This window comes from Simochromis diagramma, unplaced genomic scaffold (assembly GCF_900408965.1).
Source record: "Simochromis diagramma unplaced genomic scaffold, fSimDia1.1 OVJJ01000264.1, whole genome shotgun sequence".
Lineage (NCBI taxonomy): Eukaryota > Metazoa > Chordata > Actinopteri > Cichliformes > Cichlidae > Simochromis > Simochromis diagramma.
Window position 1 is genome coordinate 7314 of NW_024386833.1, and position 23487 is coordinate 30800.

General features: G+C 44.3%; 2 protein-coding genes across 3 annotated transcripts; one reads left to right on the forward strand and one right to left on the reverse strand.

The window, feature by feature from the left end:
- Nucleotides 1-2230: 2230 nt before the first annotated feature.
- LOC120731506 (OX-2 membrane glycoprotein-like) lies at nt 2231-14576 on the reverse strand. 2 transcript variants are annotated; one of them, XM_040028542.1, is made up of 3 exons: nt 14491-14576; nt 5710-6048; nt 2231-5617 (listed from the first exon to the last, which is right to left on the reverse strand). In XM_040028542.1, exons 1-3 carry the CDS (start codon nt 14543-14545, stop codon nt 5310-5312), a joined length of 702 nt encoding a protein of 233 aa, XP_039884476.1. In that variant the 5' UTR covers nt 14546-14576; the 3' UTR covers nt 2231-5309. The 2 variants fall into 2 exon arrangements, with proteins under 2 accessions (XP_039884476.1, XP_039884475.1); XM_040028541.1 differs by lacking the exon at nt 14491-14576 and adding an exon at nt 11576-11662.
- Nucleotides 14577-15787: 1211 nt separating this feature from the next.
- LOC120731507 lies at nt 15788-21093 on the forward strand. Its single transcript, XM_040028543.1, has 2 exons — nt 15788-16117; nt 16686-21093. Exon 2 carries the CDS (start codon nt 18911-18913, stop codon nt 20684-20686), a length of 1776 nt encoding a protein of 591 aa, XP_039884477.1. The 5' UTR covers nt 15788-16117; nt 16686-18910; the 3' UTR covers nt 20687-21093.
- Nucleotides 21094-23487: the final 2394 nt, after the last annotated feature.

The following is a 23487-nucleotide window of genomic DNA, read 5'->3' on the forward strand; positions in this document are numbered from 1 at the left end:
TTGATCCTAAAGCAGGACACCTGCACTGTTAATTAATGACCTCACATCACATGTTTAAATTATGCTTTTACATTTAACCTTTTAATCAGACAACAAAAAGCTCATACTCAATTTAGCAGCAGTCATTGTGACACTGATGATAAAACTTGTGTAAAATTGCAAAACTGTAAAAAAAAATATAAAAAAAAAAAGCATTTTTGTAGCTCAATGTTGAAATTACAGGTAACTTCACTGGTTGGCTGTTTCACCTGTAACACTTCAAAATAACATGCTGAGGTTTAATAGGTTATAAGGAATATACTCTGAGCCCTGAGCAGTGTTGTGCTAATAAGAGACGTTTTGTGTGTGCAGTGAACCAGTAAGTTTTGTATTTCATAATTTATTGAGTTTCTATGATCCTTTCTGACCTGCGTTAATGAAGCAGTCATTAGAGCACCATGTCCGCTATAATAGTTCTGTAGTTTGATGCTTGAGTCGTTGCAGACTTGTTGAAACTCCCTCACCCGTCAAAGCAGCGTCTTTGTTATTCGCGTCCAGCAGATGGCAGTGTTTCACTGTCTGACGGCTGTCTGAAGCTTCAGCTGGATTATCCGTTTGCTATGTTTGCCATGTTACAGTGGGGAGGAAAAACTCCTTTTTAACAGGAATATCTAGACATGAGTGATTACTGCAGTGGGGCACTATCTGTGCTATCTATAAGAAATGTTAGCAACAATAAAACTCTGAGGATCAGGGCTCCATTTCACTCCAGTGTTCAGTGGCATTTTAAAAGAGTGAATACCGACGCTGAATGTCTTTGTAAAGCAAAAGCACTTTGTTAGCCTTTACAGAGCAAAGCTATGGATCAATGTGCAGTGAAGAAAAATCGAGGTGGCCAGTCTGTCCTTTCCTAACCAATCACAGAGCTCCTTACATTGCACCATGTGGCTAATTTGCGTTTTACTGATATTGCTGGGCTGCTGTCAATCATTTTGTCTTTATATTACAACAGAGCATTGACCTTTAACCTGTTTAATTCATACTGAGTATTTAAAAAAATGTATTGTCATAATAAATTCTGCCTCACTGAAACACCATTTTGCATTAGCCTCTATCACCTGACTTGTCACTGATGATATCACTGCATGAGCAGGCGAGCGGTAGCGGCGGGGGGGTGTAGGTGAAGCTCGTGAAGAACAAAATTCTGTACGAGCGGATGCAGTGAGTCCAATAACCAGGGGTAACTGGAAATAAGGTGTTGTAGGTTGGCTTCCACAGTGTAAAGAGACGCTTCTCCCTCATGCTCTAACAGCTGGTAAATCAATTTAGAAGCAGAGTCGATAACGGCCTCCTGAAGCTCCCTCGGTGGGGTGACTGCCGCTGGATCCATATCTGGCTGGTCCGTACTGTCACGGCGGGTGAGGAGAGCCGTGTGAAAATAATAAATGAGGATCCAATCGCAGGCAGTAGTGGAGAAGTGAAGGTGGTTTATTGAACACAAAAATAAATATGGACAAACAGCAAATGGAGCACGAACTAAACTAGACTGGAAACAACTAAACTACAGAGCACAAACCTGGACAAGAACGAGCAGAGGAGCTGGACAGCAGGGAGAACACACGGGTGAGACATGGTGGACACACAGACGGACCAGCAACTACAATGACAGAGGACACGACTTAAATACACAGAGAAACACAGGGGAATTACACACAGGTGGTGGACACAGCTGGGAATAATCTCCAAGGAGCTGTCTTCTTGTAGTAGTTTTCTGACAGTGTCCACGGCCTCCGTGGTGGGTATGCAAGTGAAGAGAGAGACTACATCAAAGGACACCATGGTTTCATCTGGATCCAGGGTAAGTTTCTGGACCTTGTCGGTGAAGTCGGTGGAGTTCTTGATGTGGTGTGGTGTGTTCCCCACGAGAGGCGCGAGGATGGTAGCAAGGTGTTTAGCAATGTTGTAAGTGGCTGAGTTTATGCTACTGACTATGGGTCTGAGTGGGACAGCTTCTTTGTGGATCTTAGGAAGTCCATAGATGCAGGGTATGGCATCCCCTGGGCAAAGGCGGTGATATGTAAGGCGGTCAATAATTTTGTCCTTTTCAAAGTCTTGAAGGCAAGCTATAACTTTCTTTTTGTAGCTGCTTGTGGGATCTCGCTTTAGGGCTTCGTAGGTATTGTTGTCACTGAGCAGAGTAGTGATCTTTGTATGGTAATCTGTAGTGTTTAGGACCACGGTAAATGCTCCCACACTAAAGATTGGGTTTTGTTTTGGGGATTTTCCATCTTAATTTATCTGTCTTATTTGGCTACATCTACGACACTGCTATGCTCTCTCTTGCCTATGTTTTCGTGGCTGCTGCTATCTGTATTTTAATATATATATATATGCAATGAAAATTCCCGTCTCGCCCCTCCCGGCAGTCTGTATACTTTAAGCTCGGGTAGTTTTTACACAGGATACGGGAGGATTATTGAGAAGAACCTAAGCAAACACGTGACAAGTTTTCAACAGGAATGAATGACAGTAAAAATGTTACCTCACAGATCGTTTTCATGCCATCAGTAATGAGCTGGTTTCAGCTGGACTGGACACACTCAAATGGCAAAGAAGGTTGTGTAGCCTTTGCAGAGAAGATGAAATGCATTCATGTAAATCAAAATGCATCTTTTAATTGAGGTAGAGGTTTGTCAGAGATATTATTCTCATAATGTACCTTTGTCCCAGCTGATTACCTTCATTAAACAGCAGGTTGCAAAAACCTCTTGTGTACCTCTTTTCAACCACTGGGAGGCGCTACAGCTTCATTCCTTTCACACTAAGGCAGCGGTAGGGAACTCCAGGCCTCGAGGGCCGGTGTCCCTGCAGGTTTTAGACGTTCCCTACCCCTGCACTAAGGCCTTTGAAATCTTCATTAACACTGAGCTTGAAATTTCTATCAGTCGAATGCAAAGGAGTCCTGTGGTTGTAGGACAGAGGTAGGGAACGTTAATCTGCCATCATTTAGATTATATGACAACAACCTTCAAATCTGAAGTCTCAGAAATCTGCTTCATGTACAAGTTCCTCCAATAATCAGGGCTAATATCACCAAATTGTACATAAACAGACTTTTACATGTTAAATATTTCTCAAATATGGGGAAAAAAACAATATAAAATACTATATTATTAACAAAATATCTTAAGATACAGCTACAAATTGCTTGAAACATTTGCAATGAAATATATAAAACAGCTTTATTGTCAGTGAGGACAAAGTTATAGTGATGCTGTGCTGGAGTGTTCAAAAGAAGACAGAGACATGAAGTATAAATATTGTATAATATTAAATATAAGAAAGAACAAAGTTATAAAAACATTAATAATTGAAATCTGCAACAATATTCACATAAAGTGTAAAATACAGAGTTAACTGTTTAATAGGTAAAGTTTAGGTCTTGCAGTCGAACAATGATCCCAAACACAGCAGCAAATCTACAGCAGAATAGCTGAAAAGCAAGGTCCAGTCAAAGTGCAGACCTCAACCTGGGACATTCAGAGAGCTGTGCTTAAATAAATGCCCACAAAGCTCAAAGAACTGAAGCAACGTTGTAATGAAGAGTGGGCCAACATTCCTCCACAACAATATGAGAGACTGATAAAGTCAAGCAGAAAACAATTACCTCACATTTGTGCTGCTAGAAGTGTTTCTAGTTATTCACAGGACTGTAGTTTGAATTTAAAGAAATGTGAAAGTGCACTGAAATTAACATAAAGTTATTGCAATTTAAAAAAAAATCAAGAAATCTAAGAGGAAGAAACAATGTAAACCACACAATTTTTTCCTTATATTCTCCACACGGCAATGCACATAACAGACATAAAATATTTGCATTTATCAATAGAAAATATACAATTTTTCCATAGTCATAGCCAGGCCCGATTACTGCCAAACCTGTGCTGAATCAATCACTTAAACAGGACCTGTCTGACAAAGTAGAGTAGACCAAAAGATCCTCAAAAACTACACATCATGGCGCAATCCAAGGAAATTCAGAAGCAAATAAGAAACAAAGTAATTGAGATCTCTCAGTCTGGAGATGCAACGTCAAGATGAACAGAATCCAGTTTCTGGGATCCTGAAGGAGAATGTCTGGCCATCTGTTCACGACCACAAGCTGAAGTGCACTTGATCCAAAGCACACCAACAAGTCCACCTCTAAGCAGCTTAAGTAAAACAAAATAAAGACTTTGGAATGGCTTAGCCAAAGTTCATACGTGAATCTGATTGAGGTGCTGTGACCTTGGAAAGGTGGTTCATACTCAAAAACCCTCCAGTGTGGCTGAATTACAACAATTTTGCAAAGATGAGTGGGCAGAAATTCTTCCAGCACCTCGTAAAGGACTCATTGCCAGTTATCCCAAACGCTTTATTGCAGATGTTTCTACTCAGGGTGGCCCAACCAGTTATTAGGTTTAGGGGGCAATCACTTTTTCCACACAGGGCCATAATAATGGCCGCCTTAATAATAAATGCCTTGATTTAGGAACTACTTTTAATGTTTACTTGTGCTATTTTGCAAAAAATAAAATCTCTGCAAAAACATCAAAACTGCTGACCATCTGACCTCAATATGAAATTATTAATCTTTTGACAAAAAACATTTAGATTTGTAAAAATAAAGAAACCATAGAGGAACAAACAATGTTGTTTGCTACGTTCTAACATGGCAATCTAAATAACAGTAATGCAAACATATATATTTATCAATAAAAACAGATCGCCTTTTCACTGTTACAAAAGTCAAGTACATCAATGTTTGTTCAGCTTTCATAAATGTAAGTTTATAAGTACATAGTACATTTTTTGGTCCAACTTCTTTTAATACATGCAACACATTTCAGAACATTTGGGACAGAGACAACAAAAGACTGGAAATACTTCGTAAAAATCTGGTGAAACACTTTAAAGCCAGTGGGATTAAATGGGAAACATAAAATTTAATACTAGACAAAGACCGATTGAATCATGAAGCAAAGAATTAATAACTAAATCACAAGTAGAAAATGTTATGCAGATATTATTGGATAGATTTTGGTGTAGAAAAAAATGACAAGAAATCCAAAATGAAAGTTATCTGGTCTTTTTCTTTAAAGAGTAGCTGCAGAGCAGCAACACTGACAAAGACCATCATCACCAATACTGCAGCTAATACAATGATCCAGGAGGAAACTTGAAAAAGCAGGAAAAATGTGACACTGATCAAAATGAATACATCAATTATTGATCAAAGAGAAAATGCATACTACCACAATGCATTGTTATTGCATCTCAGTTTCTCACCATCACTGATAATCTGACGTCTGCTGGACCTCAGGAATCGTCACCATCACCTCTCTGTGAGGAGCAGAGAGCACTCGTGCTGCACATCCCACCTGTGTGCTGTGTTTACGTGAACCTGAGAGCACAGCTGTAGTGGTGACAGTGAATGTAGCGTTGGTGTTGGACACACTGACAGTGTTGTACTGTGAGAAGTTGAGGTGTTGTTGTGAGAGTGTTACAGTGGGAGCAGGTCGACCAGTGGCTGAACAGGAAACAACCCACTCTTCAGCAGAGTTTGACTCTCTGACATCAACAACAGGTTCATGCAGCTCTGTGAAGGATCAGGAGATATTGCAAGGAATATGTTGTTGAAAGGAAATCAGTTTCTAGCACATTTAAACACATTAATGCAAAAGTTCTTACCATAGACTTGGAAGCAGGTTCTACCAGTGAAGGAGCCTTCAGGATAAGTGTTAAACAGACAGTGATAGCATCCTTCATCCTGCTCCGTCACATTCCTGATGACTATGGAGCAGTTCTGTAGTCCAGTGTATTTAAACTTGACTTTATCGTTAAAGCCATCATTCACTCTCTGACCATAGTACTTGCTGTAGGTGGCAACATTTGTCTCCACATCACGTGAGATTTTCTGCCATGTGACCTGAAGGACGTCTTCAGTGTCCAAGAGCTGACAGCTGAATTCAGCATCTTCTCCCACTGCTGCCAGCACAGTCTGCTGTGTTTGGACCACTGCTGTTAGAGCTGCATGGAGAATAACATGAGTTAGAGATGTGGAACTGAGAGGTATTGATGGGAAGGATTAAACAATCATTCGGGTCATGGAGTAGTCTGTGTTTTAGGCTCAAACAAATTGACATATGGGTACCACTTAAATGTGATGTAGACTATAAATATAAACCTGACACTCATTGTTTCATACTGTATGTTTCAGGGACATTTTCTTTCATCTATAAAAAAAAGAGTAAGACAATTCAGTTAGCTACCAACTAAACAAAGAAAGTCAGATAGATGTACAGATCGTGTCTATATTGGTTCTGTTGGTCCATGACCAATTCTGGAGGTCTGTACTGCATTTGAACTTTTCCAACAATTTGGAGGTCCAACCATGATTTAAGCTGGACATCAATATGGCGTTCAACATTAGAACCTTGGACTTGATGTATATTTTTTGGACATCATGTAGATATCTATGACAAGTGCAGGGAATTTAAAGGTTTAATTGAGGTCATATTTTTTATTTACAAAATATCAATATTGGGGTTACAAAACAATCCCTTCAGTGGACCAAAAATGAATTATAAAACCCATCACTTCAACATAACCAATACCAGGACTGGTATTGACTGGTAACTCGTGCTACTGTAGAAATTCCCATTGATTTTCTACATTTTCCCAGAGGCCTCCCCTTCTGTGGATTACTAGTATGTTATTTATTAATTTGTGCCTCAATTATTTCAGATCAGTTATTTCACTGGGGAAGCCCTATATTGCCCACTTCCTAATTTCAGCACTGTTTGATCTTTCTCTTTAGCATGTATGTAACTTTGGCTTGTTGAGATTTTGGCATTACTTCTGTCATAAACATTCTCTCTCAGACATAACTGAATAAGATTTCTGTGGTTACCCAGAACATTTTAATAGACTTTTTGTAATCAATCAGGTCTTCAACCCCTTCTTTTTAAAACAGTGTATAAACCGTATGTATGTGTGAAAGACTGTTAATGTTTTCATAAATTGTTTATTTTAGAACAATTGGTGAGTGTGTTTAGCCACTTCACACTACTACACTTTGCTCTAAACTACATTCCTTCTCTGAACAGTATATATGTGAATGGACTGACTGTTAAGGTGTGGCTGTGTGCAGGCAGGAATAGGACCCAAAGTGCAGACTCCGGAGACAGAACTTAAACGAAAACAGCTTTAATGCTGAACTCAACTCAAACATAACATAACATAACTGGAAAAAGATCAAAAATAAACTAACACCGGCGGATTGACAGAACACACAGCAAAATAAACGGTAGATCGCGACACAGACACCAAGAAAACACAGGGCTTAAATACACAGAAGGAGCAATCAGGGAATGAATAACAGGAGGGAAACACAGCTGGGGCAAATCAGAACTGACGAGACAAAAGGAAGCGTAAACTGAACACACTGAGATAAGACAGAGACCTTCAAAGTAAAACAGGAAACACATAACACAGACTCACATGTAGGCACTACAAAGAGAACAGAGACGTGGGACCGGGGCAGACAAACACTGACTGAACACGGGGATAAAGGAACTAAAGATACACATAGACGCAAACTAGACAAGGGGGATGCAGGTGATAGGGGAGACAGAGCAACTAAAGAAGACAAAGACAAAAATAATATAAACTCAAAAGCCCTGGGTCGATGACCCAGGCATCCTAACAGTACCCCCCCCCTTAAGGGCTGGCTTCCAGACAGCCCAAACCAAAACATCAAAAACAAAAAACAACCCAACCAGGGCGGGCGGTGGGGGAAACAGGATGGAGGGCACGAAACAAATGAAACACAGAAAACCAGAAACCAAAACACAAGAAACAAAGTCCAAAACAACAGCACAAAGGCCCAGGAATAGTCCAAAAACAAACAAACAAATGGCTCACGAAAGGCGCAGAGGCCAAGGCAACAGTCTCAAAAAAAAAGGTCAGGGGGCCGACCCGGAGGCTGATGGTCCAAGACCCCAGAAAACAGTTCAGGAGGCCGGCCAGGCAGAAGGCCCCGGTGGCGACGGAGCAGATCAGGAGGCCGGCCGGGCGGGAGGCAGCGACGGCGACGGAGCAGATCAGGAGGCCGACCGGACGGGAGGCAGCGACGGCGACCGAGCAGGTCAGGAGGCCGGCCGGGCGGGAGGCACTGGTGGCGTAGCAGTTCGGGGGGCTGTCCATGACGGCAACAACGTCCAGTCATCGACCGGACAGAACGTGCAGGACGAGCAGGTCGGACGGGACGAGCAGGCCGGACGGGACGTGCAGGACGAGCAGGCCGGACGGGACGAGCAGGCCGGACGGGACGAGCAGGACGAGCAGGCCGGACGGGACGAGCAGGCCGGACGGGACGTGCAGGACGAGCAGGCCGGACGGGACGAGCAGGCCGGACGGGACGAGCAGGCCGGACGGGACGAGCAGGCCGGACGGGACGAGCAGGCCGGACGGGACGTGCAGGCCAGACGGGACGTGCAGGCCAGACGGGACGTGCAGGAACAGACAGCAGGGAGACCTTCGGAGCAGACGAAGCTGAACCCTCGGAGGCCGGACCAGGCGAAGCTGAACCCTCGGAGGCCGGACCAGGCGGAGCTGCAGAGTCTGAGGCCGGACCAGGCGAAGCTGAACCCTCGGAGGCCGGACCAGGCGAAGCTGAACCCTCGGAGGCCGGACCAGGCGAAGCTGAACCCTCGGAGGCCGGACCAGGCGGAGCTGAACCCTCGGAGGCCGGACCAGGCGGAGCTGCAGAGGCAGAGGCCGGACCAGGCGGAGCTGCAGAGGCAGAGGCCGGACCAGGCGGAGCTGCAGAGGCAGAGGCCGGACCAGGCGGAGCTGCAGAGGCAGAGGCCGGACCAGGCGGAGCTGCAGAGGCTGGTGGCGGCTGAACGGGCTCCTCGGGCCCTCCAGCGGAGACAGGTGGCGGCTGAACGGGCTCCTCGGGCCCTCCAGCGGAGACAAGTGGCTGCACGGGCTCCTCGGGCCCTCCAGCGGAGACAAGTGGCTGCACGGGCTCCTCGGGCCCTCCAGCGGAGACAAGTGGCTGCACGGGCTCCTCGGGCCCTCCAGCGGAGACAAGTGGCTGAACGGGCTCCTCGGGCCCTCCAGCGGAGACAAGTGGCTGAACGGGCTCCTCGGGCCCTCCAGCGGAGACAGGTGGCTGAACGGGCTCCTCGGGCCCTCCAGCGGAGACAGGTGGCTGAACGGGCTCCTCGGGCCCTCCAGCGGAGACAAGTGGCTGCACGGGCTCCTCGGGCCCTCCAGCGGAGACAAGTGGCTGCAGAGATTCCTCGGACCCTCCAGCGGAGACAGGTGGCTGCAGAGATTCCTCGGACCCTCCAGCGGAGACAGGTGGCTGAAGCGGTTCCTCGGACCCTCCAGCGGAGACAGGTGGCTGAAGCGGTTCCTCGGACCCTCCAGCGGAGACAGGTGGCTGAACGGGCTCCTCGGGCCCTCCAGCGGAGACAGGTGGCTGAAGCGGTTCCTCGGACCCTCCAGCGGAGACAGGTCGCTGAAGCGGTTCCTCGGACCCTCCAGCGGAGACAGGTGGCTGAAGCGGTTCCTCGGACCCTCCAGCGGAGACAGGTGGCTGAAGCGATTCCTCGGACCCTTCAGCAGGAAGAGACGGCTGAAGCGATTCCTCGGACCCTCCAGCGGAGACAGGTGGCTGAAGCGATTCCTCGGACCCTCCAGCGGAGACAGGTGGCTGAAGCGGTTCCTTGGACCCTCCAGCGGAGACAGGAGGCTGAACGGGCCCCTCGGACCCTCCAGCGGAGACAGGAGGCTGAACGGGCCCCTCGGACCCTCCAGCGGGAACAGACGGCTGCAGCAGTCCCTCGGACCCTCCAGCGGAGGCAGATTGCTGGACGGATGACAGAGGAGAGGAGTGACGATGGCGTCGCTTCCTTCTAGATGAGGGAACTGAAACTGGCGGAGATACGGAGACCTCCTCCTCATCCGACCACATGGCCGCCAGGAAAAAGGCAGGCGAATGGGCAGGCGAACAAGGTCCTGGCTGGTGTGAGGAAGGAGAGGCAGTCTGAGGTAGCGACGAGGCAGGTGGTGAGTGCGTGTTGTCCTGGGGCGGCGGTGAAGAAGTGGAAGTGAAGGTAGAGAGAGCAAGCTCGCCAGCCCTGACTTGCTCCCTCCAGGCAGCTATGGAGCTGCCCAGCACAGTGTCCATAGAAAACTGAGTAAGCCGAGGGTTGCTCCGAATGATGGCATCCACAGCACTTAGCCCAACTGCCATGGTCCTCAAATCAGGGGACTGGGCGATGCGGTCAAGTAGGCCCACCATCCGCTCCATCTCAATGTTGTACTCCGAGGAAAAAGAGTCTGCGGGGTCCATGTTCTGGTCGCGATCTTCTGTTAGGTGTGGCTGTGTGCAGGCAGGAATAGGACCCAAAGTGCAGACTCCGGAGACAGAACTTAAACGAAAACAGCTTTAATGCTGAACTCAACTCAAACATAACATAACTGGAAAAAGATCAAAAATAAACTAACACCGGCGGATTGACAGAACACACAGCAAAATAAACGGTAGATCGCGACACAGACACCAAGAAACACAGGGCTTAAATACACAGAAGGAGCAATCAGGGAATGAATAACAGGAGGGAAACACAGCTGGGGCAAATCAGAACTGACGAGACAAAAGGAAGCGTAAACTGAACACACTGAGATAAGACAGAGACCTTCAAAGTAAAACAGGAAACACATAACACAGACTCACATGTAGGCACTACAAAGAGAACAGAGACGTGGGACCGGGGCAGACAAACACTGACTGAACACGGGGATAAAGGAACTAAAGATACACATAGACGCAAACTAGACAAGGGGGATGCAGGTGATAGGGGAGACAGAGCAACTAAAGAAGACAAAGACAAAAATAATATAAACTCAAAAGCCCTGGGTCGACGACCCAGGCATCCTAACACTGACGGATCTTTTAATTTCAAATGTTAAATAATTGTCAGTAAACTACTTATGACCTGAACTCCGTCTCTGTCTAATGGAAATGAGTGCCTTCTTGTTTTTAACTACATTGGGGTTGTGAAACGTCTTTTACATTGTAGGCCACATACAACCCAATTTTTGTTAATTTACCAACCATACATACATAACACACAAACATGTGGTTTATCTATTGCTTTCATCGTAATATGAATAGGCATGGGGCAACCTTTAACAAAACAGTCTAAAGCTGTTTTCACACAGCTCTCAAAACAGTCTCATTAATCTGAATGATGAACAACTCATGACACAGAAAGTTGATTTTGTTCTTTTTTATTAGGCTGAGTGTTCAGTGGGAGAAACGTTTTGTCAGTCATTCAAACAAAATCTAAACTCTTCAGTAATTGTATCTCCCTCTAATTCTGTCTAAAGACAATCTCTTTGTCACTTCAGAGAAAAGTTCTCACATTTTAGGATCAATTTTTAATTATTACGAGTGAAGGTTCTTGTTTTCTTTTTTTTCTCTTGTCACAATAAATAACTTTAAAAAACAAAAACAACAATACGGAATAAAACTTACCTTTTGAAAAGGCCATAAAAAGAAAAAACAAACACAGAATCCCACAGTTTGACATGGTGCACGTCTCTGTGTCCCCACTGGCTGTTGTACCACGTATTGAAACAACATCGTACAATAGCCAAATTATTGAAAACTCAAATGTCCCCGAAGGAAGGAAGAATCTCCCTTCCTTGTGGGACATTCCAAGGCATGTTAGAATGATCAACTGTACCAAGTAAAGTACAAAAACTTCCCAGTGCAGAGTTTCATCAGTGTTTTAATCAGCAAACTCAATCATTTTTTTCTGCATTTTGAAAATTCAGTAAAGCTGTAGGTGTCAACATTTGTCTCCACATCTTGTAAGATTTTCTGTCATGTTGACCTGAAGGATGTATTTAGTATCCGAGAGCTGACAGCTGAATTCAGCATCTTCTCCCACTGCAGCCAGCACAGTCTGCTGTGCTTGTATCACTGTTGTTAGAGCTGCACAAACAAAATAAGAGGCTTTCATAGTCCGTGTTTTATGTTTCATTTAAAAAAAACAAAACAACAACTACATAACAGAATTCACTGAGGTACATACTGAACTTACAGGACAGAAACAAAGTACCAATCCTATTGCAGTAGTATATCTCCAGTAACAATACCAGCATTGGTATCAATAGGCTACTATTGATAACTGCATCAATCTGCCCACATCTAACTTGTGCTATTGTAGAAATTCCCTGTGAACTTGTACATTTTCTCAGAAGCCTTCCCTCCGCGCATTACTGGTATGTTATTTACAGTGTTGGGTAAGTTACTTTAAAATAGTAACTGAGTTACATTACTAGTTACTTCTATCAAAAGTAACTCAGTTACTTCAAGTTACTCGTTACTTTCAAAGTAACTAGTTACTAGGGAAAGTAACTTTGGTTTTACTCAGAATTCTCTTGTTAATGTGTTGCTTCCATAACTTTGCCAGTCTTCTAGCTTGCTTACTTGCCACAAGTGCACTGTGCCACCTACCAATAGAAAGGAAAAGATAATGTGCATATTTCCATGAGAGAAATCCCACGCCTGGACCGTCATTGACTGCTGCCATGATTCTAGCCTACGTCACAGCATCATGTGCACCTTTTACATCCAACACAAAAACTGCAGTCGTGGTGCTTTCGATTGTACTCAGAACTTGGAAATTCTGCCTTCTGAATAGGAAGATGTAGGCAACACCAGACTGCAGATGAGCTGCATACAGGGCTGGACTGGGACAGAAAATTGGCCCGGACATTTTGACTAGAGACTGGCCCACCATTATAGCAAAAATCATAAAGCCTTTGAATGAAAATAAACGCTGTTGTGACAGTGATGTACACTGTTCTGATGGTATATATGCATCAATCTATCAATCGTTTGTTGTAAGATTCAGATAATTATTTTTTAAAAGCGAGACACTTTAAATGAGAATAAGAAAGAAAAGTATTTCTTTGTGCCCCCCTCTCCCTGTTAATGCCCTACATGCCCCCCTGGCAAAACTTTGCTAGATCCGCACCTGCACAGTTACCAGCTGTCAGCTACCTAAAAAAGGATCCTGGTGTTATTTGTCTCTCAGAAACAGTTCATAACTTCCCTTCAACTCATTAATGTCACCTAAAGGGTAAACCTGTTTCTCCATCACCTGTTCAGCTCTGATGATTCAGTAAGGACATCTCCTGGTTTCATCTTCATGTTTCCCTCTCACCACATATACAAACCGACATCATGGCCAGCTGCTTTTTTGCAGCTGTGGCTCCAGCAAACATCAGCTGATACTAGAAATTAATATTAAATACATTCTAACAACAGCTGATCAAGCTTAAACGTGCTGCTGTTGTTTAGCGCGACATCCGCTGGTTTCCTCTTTCGGCGCAAAGTGGGCGATAAACAAACAAGAGAGCCGATCAGCTGATCATTGATCAGTTTCATGATTGAAGTAGAAACGGGAGCGGGAGGGGAGAGGATGAAAGAAGAAGAGGCAGCTGTGCAGCAAAGACACAGAATAACTCCAGCTTTGTGTCTTTTTCATTGTAGCTGAATTACGGGACAAACTGTCCCTTTTCACCTCAATAAGAAACGCGTAATATTTTCTCTGAATACCAGACGGGGCAGTTGACAACTCTAATAACTTATGAACAAAATAAAGTTCAACATCATTAACTTCATAGCACCCACCCAGCTGTATAGAAACACCGTCATGCTAGCTAGCACGCAGTACGGAAAAAGTCAGCATAACGAAAATAAACTCCACCTAAACTTGGTTCATATCTGACCCAGAGAGACTGCAGGTCATAACTTCTTACCTGAAGTTCAGTTCACACTTGGACCGGCGGCCGCCTCGGGTCTCTTTTCCTTCTGCGTCCCCTTTCCTTCATATACCTGCTGGCCTCCACCACTTGCTAATGTTACTGAATCTGTGGAAGCTCCGCGATAGCCACCACACGAAGTAACGAGTAACGACCCTATCTAAATCCCAGTAACGAGTAACGCGTTCCTGATTTTGGCATAATAACTAGTTACCGTGCTCGTTACCGCAATAATAACGTAGTTACTGTAACGCGTTACTTAATAACGCGTTAGTCCCAACACTAGTTATTTATTATTTTGTGCTCCAAGTTCAGTTATTTCACTGGGGAAGCCCCGTAATGCCCACTTCTTCATTTCAGTACTGTTTGATCTTTCCCTTTAACATGTATGTAACTTTGGCTTGTTGAGATTTTAGCATTACTTCTGTCACCAACATTTTAATGCTATCTTTACTCTGTTATAATCATCTCTCTATCTCAGGCATAACTGACTGAGATTTCTTTGGAAAAGTTCTCACATTTATGACCTTTTTAGGAGCTTCTTGTTTTGTTTTGTTTTCCTGTCACAATAAATAACTTAAAAAACCAAAAATGACAATATGGAATAAAACTTACCTTTTGAAGAGGCCATTAGAAAAACTAACAAATGTATAATCCCACAGTCTGACATGTTGCACCATTTGCCATGTCTGTCCCCTCCCTGGCTATTATACAATGCATAGTGTTAGATTATAATATTATTTTATGCCATGTTAGACGCCTAAGTAAAGTTTGTGACTTATTATGTAGTTTTAGTTTGCATTATTCTCCTGAATTAGAAGAAGCTGATAACTATTGCATTAGTTAAACTGATTTGCATTACATTAGACTGCTGATTTATTGTGGATGAATGATATTGTTTTATAATGTTATAAGAAATACTGTTCGCAGAAAGTCATCGCCTTATTTGTCTGATTAGAAGAGAACGGAGCATGCTGGAGTTTTCTGCCCCATCTCAGCAGGAGCAGATAAACGGGGAGCGAAAGTCGTAGCTTAGGCGTCGTGTGAGAGAAAGGATGTGAATGTTTAGGCTTTTATGATAAGGTGGGGGCACCAGAGGCTATAAGAGTTTGATCAATGCTCCACCATTTTGAGATCTGAGGCTGTCATACAGTGTCCATCTCCCACGCGTGTGATCATTAAAATCATCGTTTGACTCAACCCGGCCGGACCAGTGTTGTTATTGTGGTTTTTTCTCGTGTCTCCATCCCCAATTTTTGAACCTGTAACAAAACTAAAGGAAAATTAACCAAGACTTAAGTGGGGAAACTAAACACTGGGAACATGGAAAACTTGGACATAACTGTCATGGTGGGGTACACCGGTGTTATGATGAAGTGGACCCAAGTGCAGACAGGGAAGGAGGCAGAACTAAGTTTTGAAAAAAAAGGCAAGCTGTTTATTTAGGCTATAAACGTGAATACAAAATGAAAGCATCATGAGCAGTGGCAAAAACTTAACTGAAACCAAACTAGGAAAACTAACTGACTGTGACAAAACTGTGATAACTTTGAATCAACTGTGATAAGACCTGACGGGAGGCAACGCAGACGACCTGACACTGAATAAAGAAAGACAGAGGACTTAAATACAGACAGGAGGTGATCAGGGGAAGTGGAAACACACAGGGGAACAGCTGACTGAAATGAACATAATGATGCCATGGCTAAAGTGAAACTAAACAATGTAGGGACAATGAACAAAAGGAAAGTCACACAATATACATAGAGGGATGATAAGGGAAGTGGAAACACATGAGGACACAGCAGGGACAAATTAGATGTGATGAGACAGGAGAAAGCAAAACTGAACACACTGAACACAGGACACGAGACTGTCCAAATAAAACAGGATACAAACTAAGAGACACGTGTAGCCCAGCTAGAAAAAAAGAGCAGTGGAAAGTAGTTTTTCGTGTATAATGTAAACAATTTAGTCAATTCTTTGTTTTTCTTTTATGTTTAAAAGAAGATGTGGACAAATAAGATCATCTGTTGTCATTTAACTTGGCCAATCAGCAATGAGCTCCCAGTGACCCTTGCTGTTGACCTTGATCACATGATTTCCCGTGTTGCCATTTTGTTCTGGGTCATACAATGCCATGTGCCAGAGAAACTAATGTTCCCGAGGTCGAATCGCTAGGAGTTAAAAGCAAGTCTGCTGCAGTTGTTTTTTGGTTGTTCAGAGTTTCACCCTGTCAACGGTAAGTACGAAGAGTGGGGAAAACCTAATTTGTTAAGGATAAAAGGGCAGACTTAACGGGACGGAAAGTCCGCTAGCCGCTAAGCTAACAGCTAGCGCTCATGCTAGCAGAATTGACTGTGTTCTGTGTGTGAAATGGCTAGTGACTGCAATCCTATTACGTTTAAGGAAAAAAAGAAAAGAAACAAAACCAAAAGAAATGGTGCTAATCAGTTTTATGTGTAACAATTTAATCCAATTGTACGCCGATTCTCAGATTTTCAGTTGTGTTCTTTGAGTTGGTTATAATGTACAAGTCTGGTGAGCTACTGTGAGTTGCTGACTGCAGCTACAGTGTTAACTCTAGAAGCTGTGTTTTTGTGAACATTGTCAGCCTGTCAGGTTGATAAAATTATAGCTCACCTAAGAGGATATGATGCTGCAGTGATATAATTTTGTTGTACAACAAAGCTAGCTGAATTAAGATATAGAGTTACACTAATACTTATTGTTAATTTTGAATGTTTTAAGTAAGTGTGGCTGTTTCACAACGGTGAATGTGACTATATGGACCTGTGACCTGTTTATAGGTCAGGTTTTTTTGTTATCTGGTAAAAGGATGACTCGACAGACGGACCCAGTCTGAAGCAAGCCCATCGAGGAGCAGTGATTCCACAGTTCCAGTTAACTGGATGGCGAGCCAACCCAAAATTGAATAGGATTTGCCGAGGTTTTTATCGAAGCCAAAGTTTCATTCCCATTGAAGCTTCAGATACCTGCAGGACTACGAACTTTCTTCCTTCATCGGAGTGTGGTAGGACAAACATTAAACAAACTGAACGGGCCCCAACGATCCATCAGTTACCAGACATTGTCCATTCATACAATTGACTCAGAGAAAGCTGTATGCGCGCACTTTTATTTAGTTTGTTATTTTGGGGGAAATATTTTGTATTTTATTTTATTGTTTTTTTCATTACATTGTTGCAGCTGCTGTGTGTCAAATATAACAAATTTGTGAACAGTCTATTGTGGTGTGGTCTCTCCTTATTGGTGTTTATACCTTGGGCTCCTGCCGATCCTAGATCTTCTGATACTGGCTAGTGGGAGTTCGGTCATTCTTAATAATAATTCATAAGTTGGGTTACATAAGTGGCGAGCCAGCCAGGAGCCTAAGAAATTTTAAACATCAGTAATGAGAAATTGTGTCTAACATGGACTTTGTCCAGCGTTCAGGTGTAAAAATTCCCAATGCAGTTATTGTGAGTGGGATAACAAAATCAGAGAAAGATGAAGAAGTTTTAGAGTTTTTAAAAAAGTATGGTGGTGTTAAAACCCTTTTGGCAGTGGATGATGCTACCTCAGAGTTTCACCAAAACCTGATTGTTGAGTACTCAAGTGGCTCAGCTGTAGAAGCTTTAGAGCCTCTTATGCCATACAAGTATGTTGCAGAGGGTGAACCAAATGTCTCTTACTGTGTGAGGGCCTTGGCAAGCGTTTACACTGCTAAGGTGGGTGAAGGTGTCACGAAGTCATACTTGGCTGAATTAAAGGGCTTGGCTAAGCTCAGTGGCAAAACCTATGAGGAAGTATTGAAAGAGATGATGTCACAAATCTGTGAGACAACTGAGACTACAGATGAGGCACCTTCTGTCTTACATGATAGCATTGTTGATGAGACACCAATACCACAGCCCCAGTTGCTTTCAGGTCTCTCAAGGGTAAGCAGTGACCAGGGTGTCTCAACTCCAGTTCCACCCTTGCGTGTACAGAAACCTTCAATAGTGATTAGTGATGTAAATCCCCCTGAAGTTCAGAAGGTCGTTGTTGAGCATATTTTAAGGAAAGATGACATTGGATCACATATCCATTCTTCAATGCGCATCCGTTCCTTCTCCGGAAAAACTCCCAGGCCTAACAATGAGACAGACTATGAGACTTGGCGCTCACACATTGAGCTGATTTTAAGTGATCCCAGTATGACCCATCTGCAGGTTTCCAGGAAGATTTTAGAGAATTTGCTTCCACCTGCAGTTGATGTGGTGAAGTGCTTGAGTCCCAGCGCACCCCCAGTAGCCCATCTGCAGTTGCTCGATTCAGCCTTCGGTGCTGTAGAGGATGGTGAGGAGCTTTTTGCTCAGTTCATGAATACCCTTCAGGACCCAGGCGAGAAACCATCAGCTATCCTCCATCGTTTACAGTTAGCACTAAATTTAGCAGTAAAAAAGGGGGGTATTCCACCTGATGATGTAGACAAACATCTCCTCAAGCAGTTTTGTAGGGGGTGTTGGGATAGTGGATTGCTCTCCAGTCTGCAACTTGAACACAAGAAAAACTGTCCACCGTCATTTTCAGAGCTCTTGCTAATGTTGCGTACCGAAGAAGATAGACAAGCTGCAAAGTTTGATAGGATGAAAAAGCACATTGGTTCATCAAAACGAGTATCTGTCCATGCTCAGAGTTCCTGTGTTTGTGCAGGCTTAAGAGAAAGCCCACAGAGTGGTCCGAAAGCTATTGAGGAACTTCAAAAGCAGATAGCTAGCTTGCAGAGTCAGCTAGTCTCATTTGCATCACAGGAGAAGCTAAGTGAGTGTGCCAACAAGAAACCGGTTAAAAAGACAACCTGTAAATCAAAAATGGACAACACACATCAAGAAGTGCATCAATTAGCAGGAGCGAAACAGACAGGCAGGCCCAGGCCTTGGTATTGTTTTCACTGTGGGGAAGATGGGCATATTGCCACTTCTTGCACAAACCCTGCAAATTCTGCACTAATTATTGAAAAGAAGAAGCAGTTGGAGAGGAGGCAGCATGCATGGGAAAGTCAAAGTTGTCCCAGCGACTCCAGTTCACCTTTAAACTAGATCCAGTCTCTGTTGTGGGACAGACAGAGGCTGAAGCACATGCGCAGCGTCCCACAGACGTAAAGATTGTCAGCACAGCAGGCAAGTGTGTGGATCTAGAGCACTCCAGTAGTGAAGAGAAATCCTTCAGGCTCCCAAAGGGTCTGATTGGTACCAGGAGCACTGCTGAAGTGATAATTGAAGGTAAAACGTTTAGTTGTCTGCTCGATACCGGCTCGCAAGTGACTACTATCCCCCAATCCTTTTATGAACAACACATGTCAGTGCAGAACATCAAGCCTCTCTATGACCTCTTGGAGGTTGAAGGAGCAAACGGACAGGCTGTACCTTATTTGGGCTACATTGAAACTACTGTCACTTTTCCAAAAGAATTTCTTGGTATGTCTGTTGAGGTGCCCACATTAGCTCTCATAGTTCCTGACGTTCGAGCTACCTCAGGGTCCTACTTACTCATAGGGACAAATACCCTTGATGTGTTGTATGACATTTATCGCAAAGCTAATCCAGGAGATCCCAAGACATTTCCTCACGGCTACAAAGCGGTCATTAAGGTGCTTGAACTCAGACACAATCAGTCTAACGTCAGTCACCATGGTGTTGTAAAACTGAAGGGCAGAATTTCTCAGGTTGTCCCAGCAGGGGCCACAGTGGTTTTGGAGGGTGTCTCTACTGCCAGGGGTCTTCAGCATGAACAATCAGTTGTTGTTGAGCAGCCTTCCAGTTCCTCTCTACCTGGTGGTCTGCTAGTGAATAACTGTCTGGTTGACCTGTCCAAACAACGACCCTTTAGGCTTCCAGTTGTGATTACCAACCAATCTGAACGTGACATTGTCATTCCTGCTAAATGTCAAATTGCTGACATTAGCGCTTACCAATGTGTTTTGTCAAAGGAGCAGAGTGTGGTTAACTTGCAAAAGGCAGATCTCACTCAAGAGGCCGATCGTAACTTCAACTTTGGAGAGTCCCCAATTCCTCCTGAGTGGAAGGGTCGTATCACACGACTCCTTAACAACATGCCAGATGTATTTGCGCAACATGACTTGGACTTTGGAAGAACCGACAAGGTGACTCACCACATCAAGCTCTCAGACGAGGCTCCTTTCAAACACCGTGCTCCTCCGCTACACCCTCAAGACATTGAGGCTGTCCGTAGGCACATTCAAGAGCTTCTTGATACAGGTGTAATCAGAGAGTCCGAGTCTCCCTTCTCTTCGCCCATTGTGGTAGTCCGTAAAAAGAATGGCCAGATCCGGTTGTGCATAGACTACAGGAAACTCAACCTTCAGACAATAAAGGATGCTTACACACTTCCTAAGCTTGAAGACACCTTCGCGGCTCTCTCTGGTTCCCAGTGGTTTTCTGTGCTTGACCTAAAGTCTGGATATTATCAAATCGAAGTGGAGGAAGCGGATAAACCCAAGACGGCCTTTGTCTGCCCTTTGGGTTTCTGGGAAGTTAACCGCATGCCGCAAGGCCTGACAAATGCGCCAAGCACATTCCAAAGATTAATGGAGAAGTGCATGGGGGATATGCATTTGAAAGAGGTGATAGTTTTCCTCGACGACTTGATAGTGTTCTCAAAGACCCTGGAAGAACATGAAACAAGGTTGTTGGAGGTGCTCACTCGGTTGAGAGCGTTTGGATTAAAGTTATCACCTGAAAAGTGTGTGTTTTTTCCAGACCTCAGTGCGGTACCTGGGACACATAGTGTCCAGAAATGGAGTTGAGACAGATCCAGAGAAAATCTCTGCCCTTCGTACTTGGCCAGTTCCTCAGACCCTCAGGGAGTTGCGATCTTTTCTTGGGTTCGCTGGCTATTATCGAAGGTTCGTAAAAGACTATTCCAGCATTGTGAAGCTCCTCAATGATCTGACTCAGGGCTATCCTCAATCAACCAAAAGGGGTAGATCAAGAGACAGCCAAGAGCATTATCACCATCCCAAAGAGCCGTTTGGGAACCGTTGGACATCAGCTTGCCAGCAGGCATTTGAGTCAGTTATTGAAAAGCTGACAACCGCCCCTGTCCTAGGGTTCGCTGACCCTCAAAAGCCTTATGTGCTCCACACTGATGCTAGCACTACAGGCCTTGGTGCTGTCTTGTACCAGGAGCAGGAAGGGCAGTTACGTGTCATAGCCTATGTGTGGCAGGATGAATGTTATCCCTCGGTCCAACCCACTTTCAGCCTGGCCCATTAGGGGGCGCTGGTATAAATAGTGGCCATTTGAGTGTCTCTGCATCGCTTGCCTGTGATCTCCCTTTTGGTCACCTGACTTCCCCTCGGTGTGGTAGAGATCATTTGTGGGTTACTCCTCTGAAGTCTCCATCGCGGCTGGTCGTAGCTATAGAAGCCTCCTGAGCTATTCTGCTTACGTTCTATGACACGGCTTACTTGGTACGTAATCAACTTTTGTTACGCTCTCTGCCTTCTATTATTCTTTTATAGTAATTATTTATTATGTTTCGCAGGAAGTGTGGGCCTTAGTTTTGCGCCAAGCTACGCGAACTGAAGTGCTGCTGTTTTGCCTTGCTGTGCTTTTATCGTCTGTTCCCGTTGTGAGATTTCTTTCCCTGCTGCTGTCAGCTTTTACAGTGGACGTCGGTGTGGACAACGGCCATATGCATGCCGGTTATCGGAGTCAGCTGGCGTGCATATTGATTGACTGTTAACTTGTCGTCGTGTGACAGCAAGTTGGAGCAGTACGGCGATTCCGTTTGCTCCAGATTTTAGAGTTTTATCCAGATTGTATGTTGTTTTATTGCTTTTGATTTGTAGTTTGGATTTTTGTTACACCACTGGTGGGAGGCCCTTTTTCTAGCTGTAGATCACCAGTGTGGTCCTGCAGTTGGGTTATCCCCCGGTGCTACACATTAGTTTGTTGTAATATATTAAAAATTTCTTTGTTTCTTTTATTCAGATGCGGAGTGCCGACGTGGAGGAGACTAGGGTGCCTTGGTGGTGGGATCCCTTAAGTGTACACACCCGCCTTGTTTAGTTTATTAGTGTGATAGTGTGTTGCACCTGTGTGTTGGTGTGTTTTCTTTCTTTAGTTTGTGTGTGGCATCCCTGCCCCTCCACTGGTAAGCCTCAGCTCTGAATACCTTTTTAAGCATATTTGTACTTGAATATTTATGATTGTGCTCTTATTCGGTGTTTTAAATAATTATCAATAAATTGTCAATTTGTTTATTGTTGAACCTCGTCTCTGGATTGAGTATAGCGAACCTAAGTCCCTTTCTGGTGATTTAGTGTTACTTTCAGTATTCTCTGGGTGAAATTCCCAGGGTGGCGTTGTCTTTTTAAAACTGCAAAGAGTATTTACTTTATTTCTACCTCGTCTCGCCACATATGCAAGCAGAGGGCTGTCGCATAGCGAGTCTCGATACCCAGCGCACAAATTAGAGTTTTTGGCGCTTAAGTGGTCGGTAATAGAAAAGTTTAGTGACTACCTATATGGGAATCACTTTACTGTTGTCACTGATAGCAATCCCTTGACGTACATATTGACGACTGCAAAACTTGATGCAACGAGCTACAGATGGCTCGCAGCTTTGTCTACGTTCACATTCAAGCTGCTGTATCGTCCTGGGAAGCAAAACTGGGATGCGGATGGGTTATCCCGTAGACCCCACGGAGCTCTTGTGGATGATCTAAAATCCCAGAAAGAGAGGGAGCGCATTTTCCAGTTCACTCAGGGTCAGTCTATAGTGCCAGCTCTGTTAATCCGAGTTTGGATGGCTGTGTTACTCTTGTTGAAACTCTTGCTATGTCCTCTGATGCTGTGCCTGACTGCTATGGACAAGAAGAGGAGTTTGGAGGATTGCCTGTTATTCCTCAACTGACTGAGGCTGAGTTGATGGATAAACAGAGAGCTGACCAATGTCTAAGGCATGTCATATCCCAACTTGAGCATGGGGTGAGCCCACCGCCTACTTTAAGGGGTGAACTTCCAGATCTTCCACTCCTACTTCGAGAGGTTGGTCGGTTTCAGCTTATAAATGGCATCTTATACCGGAGACGCTAGCTCGGGTCTCGGGTATCTCACCAGCTAGTACTGCCCCCAGAGCTCAGAGAGACTGTTTTGAGCAGTCTGCATGACCGTATAGGTCATATGGGCATTGAATGCACATTAGATCTCGTTAGGGCCAGATTCTATTGGCCCAGAATGGCTTTGGATGTAGAGAGGAAAATAAAGACCTGTGGTAGATGTGTGCGCAGAAAGGCGTTGCCTGACAGAGCTGCACCATTAGTCAACATCAGTACCACAAGGCCACTAGAACTGGTTTGTATGGACTTCCTCTCTCTCGAACCAGACAAAAGTGGAGCCAAAGACATCCTTGTGATCACTGATCACTTTACTAAGTATGCAATTGCTATACCAACATGCAATCAAAAGGCTCGCACAGTAGCTAAGTGCCTATGGGACAATTTTATTGTGCATTACGGGTTCCCAGAAAAGTTGCACAGTGATCAGGGACCTGATTTTGAGTCTCGCACAATAAAAGAGCTCTGTCAGATGGCTGGCATAC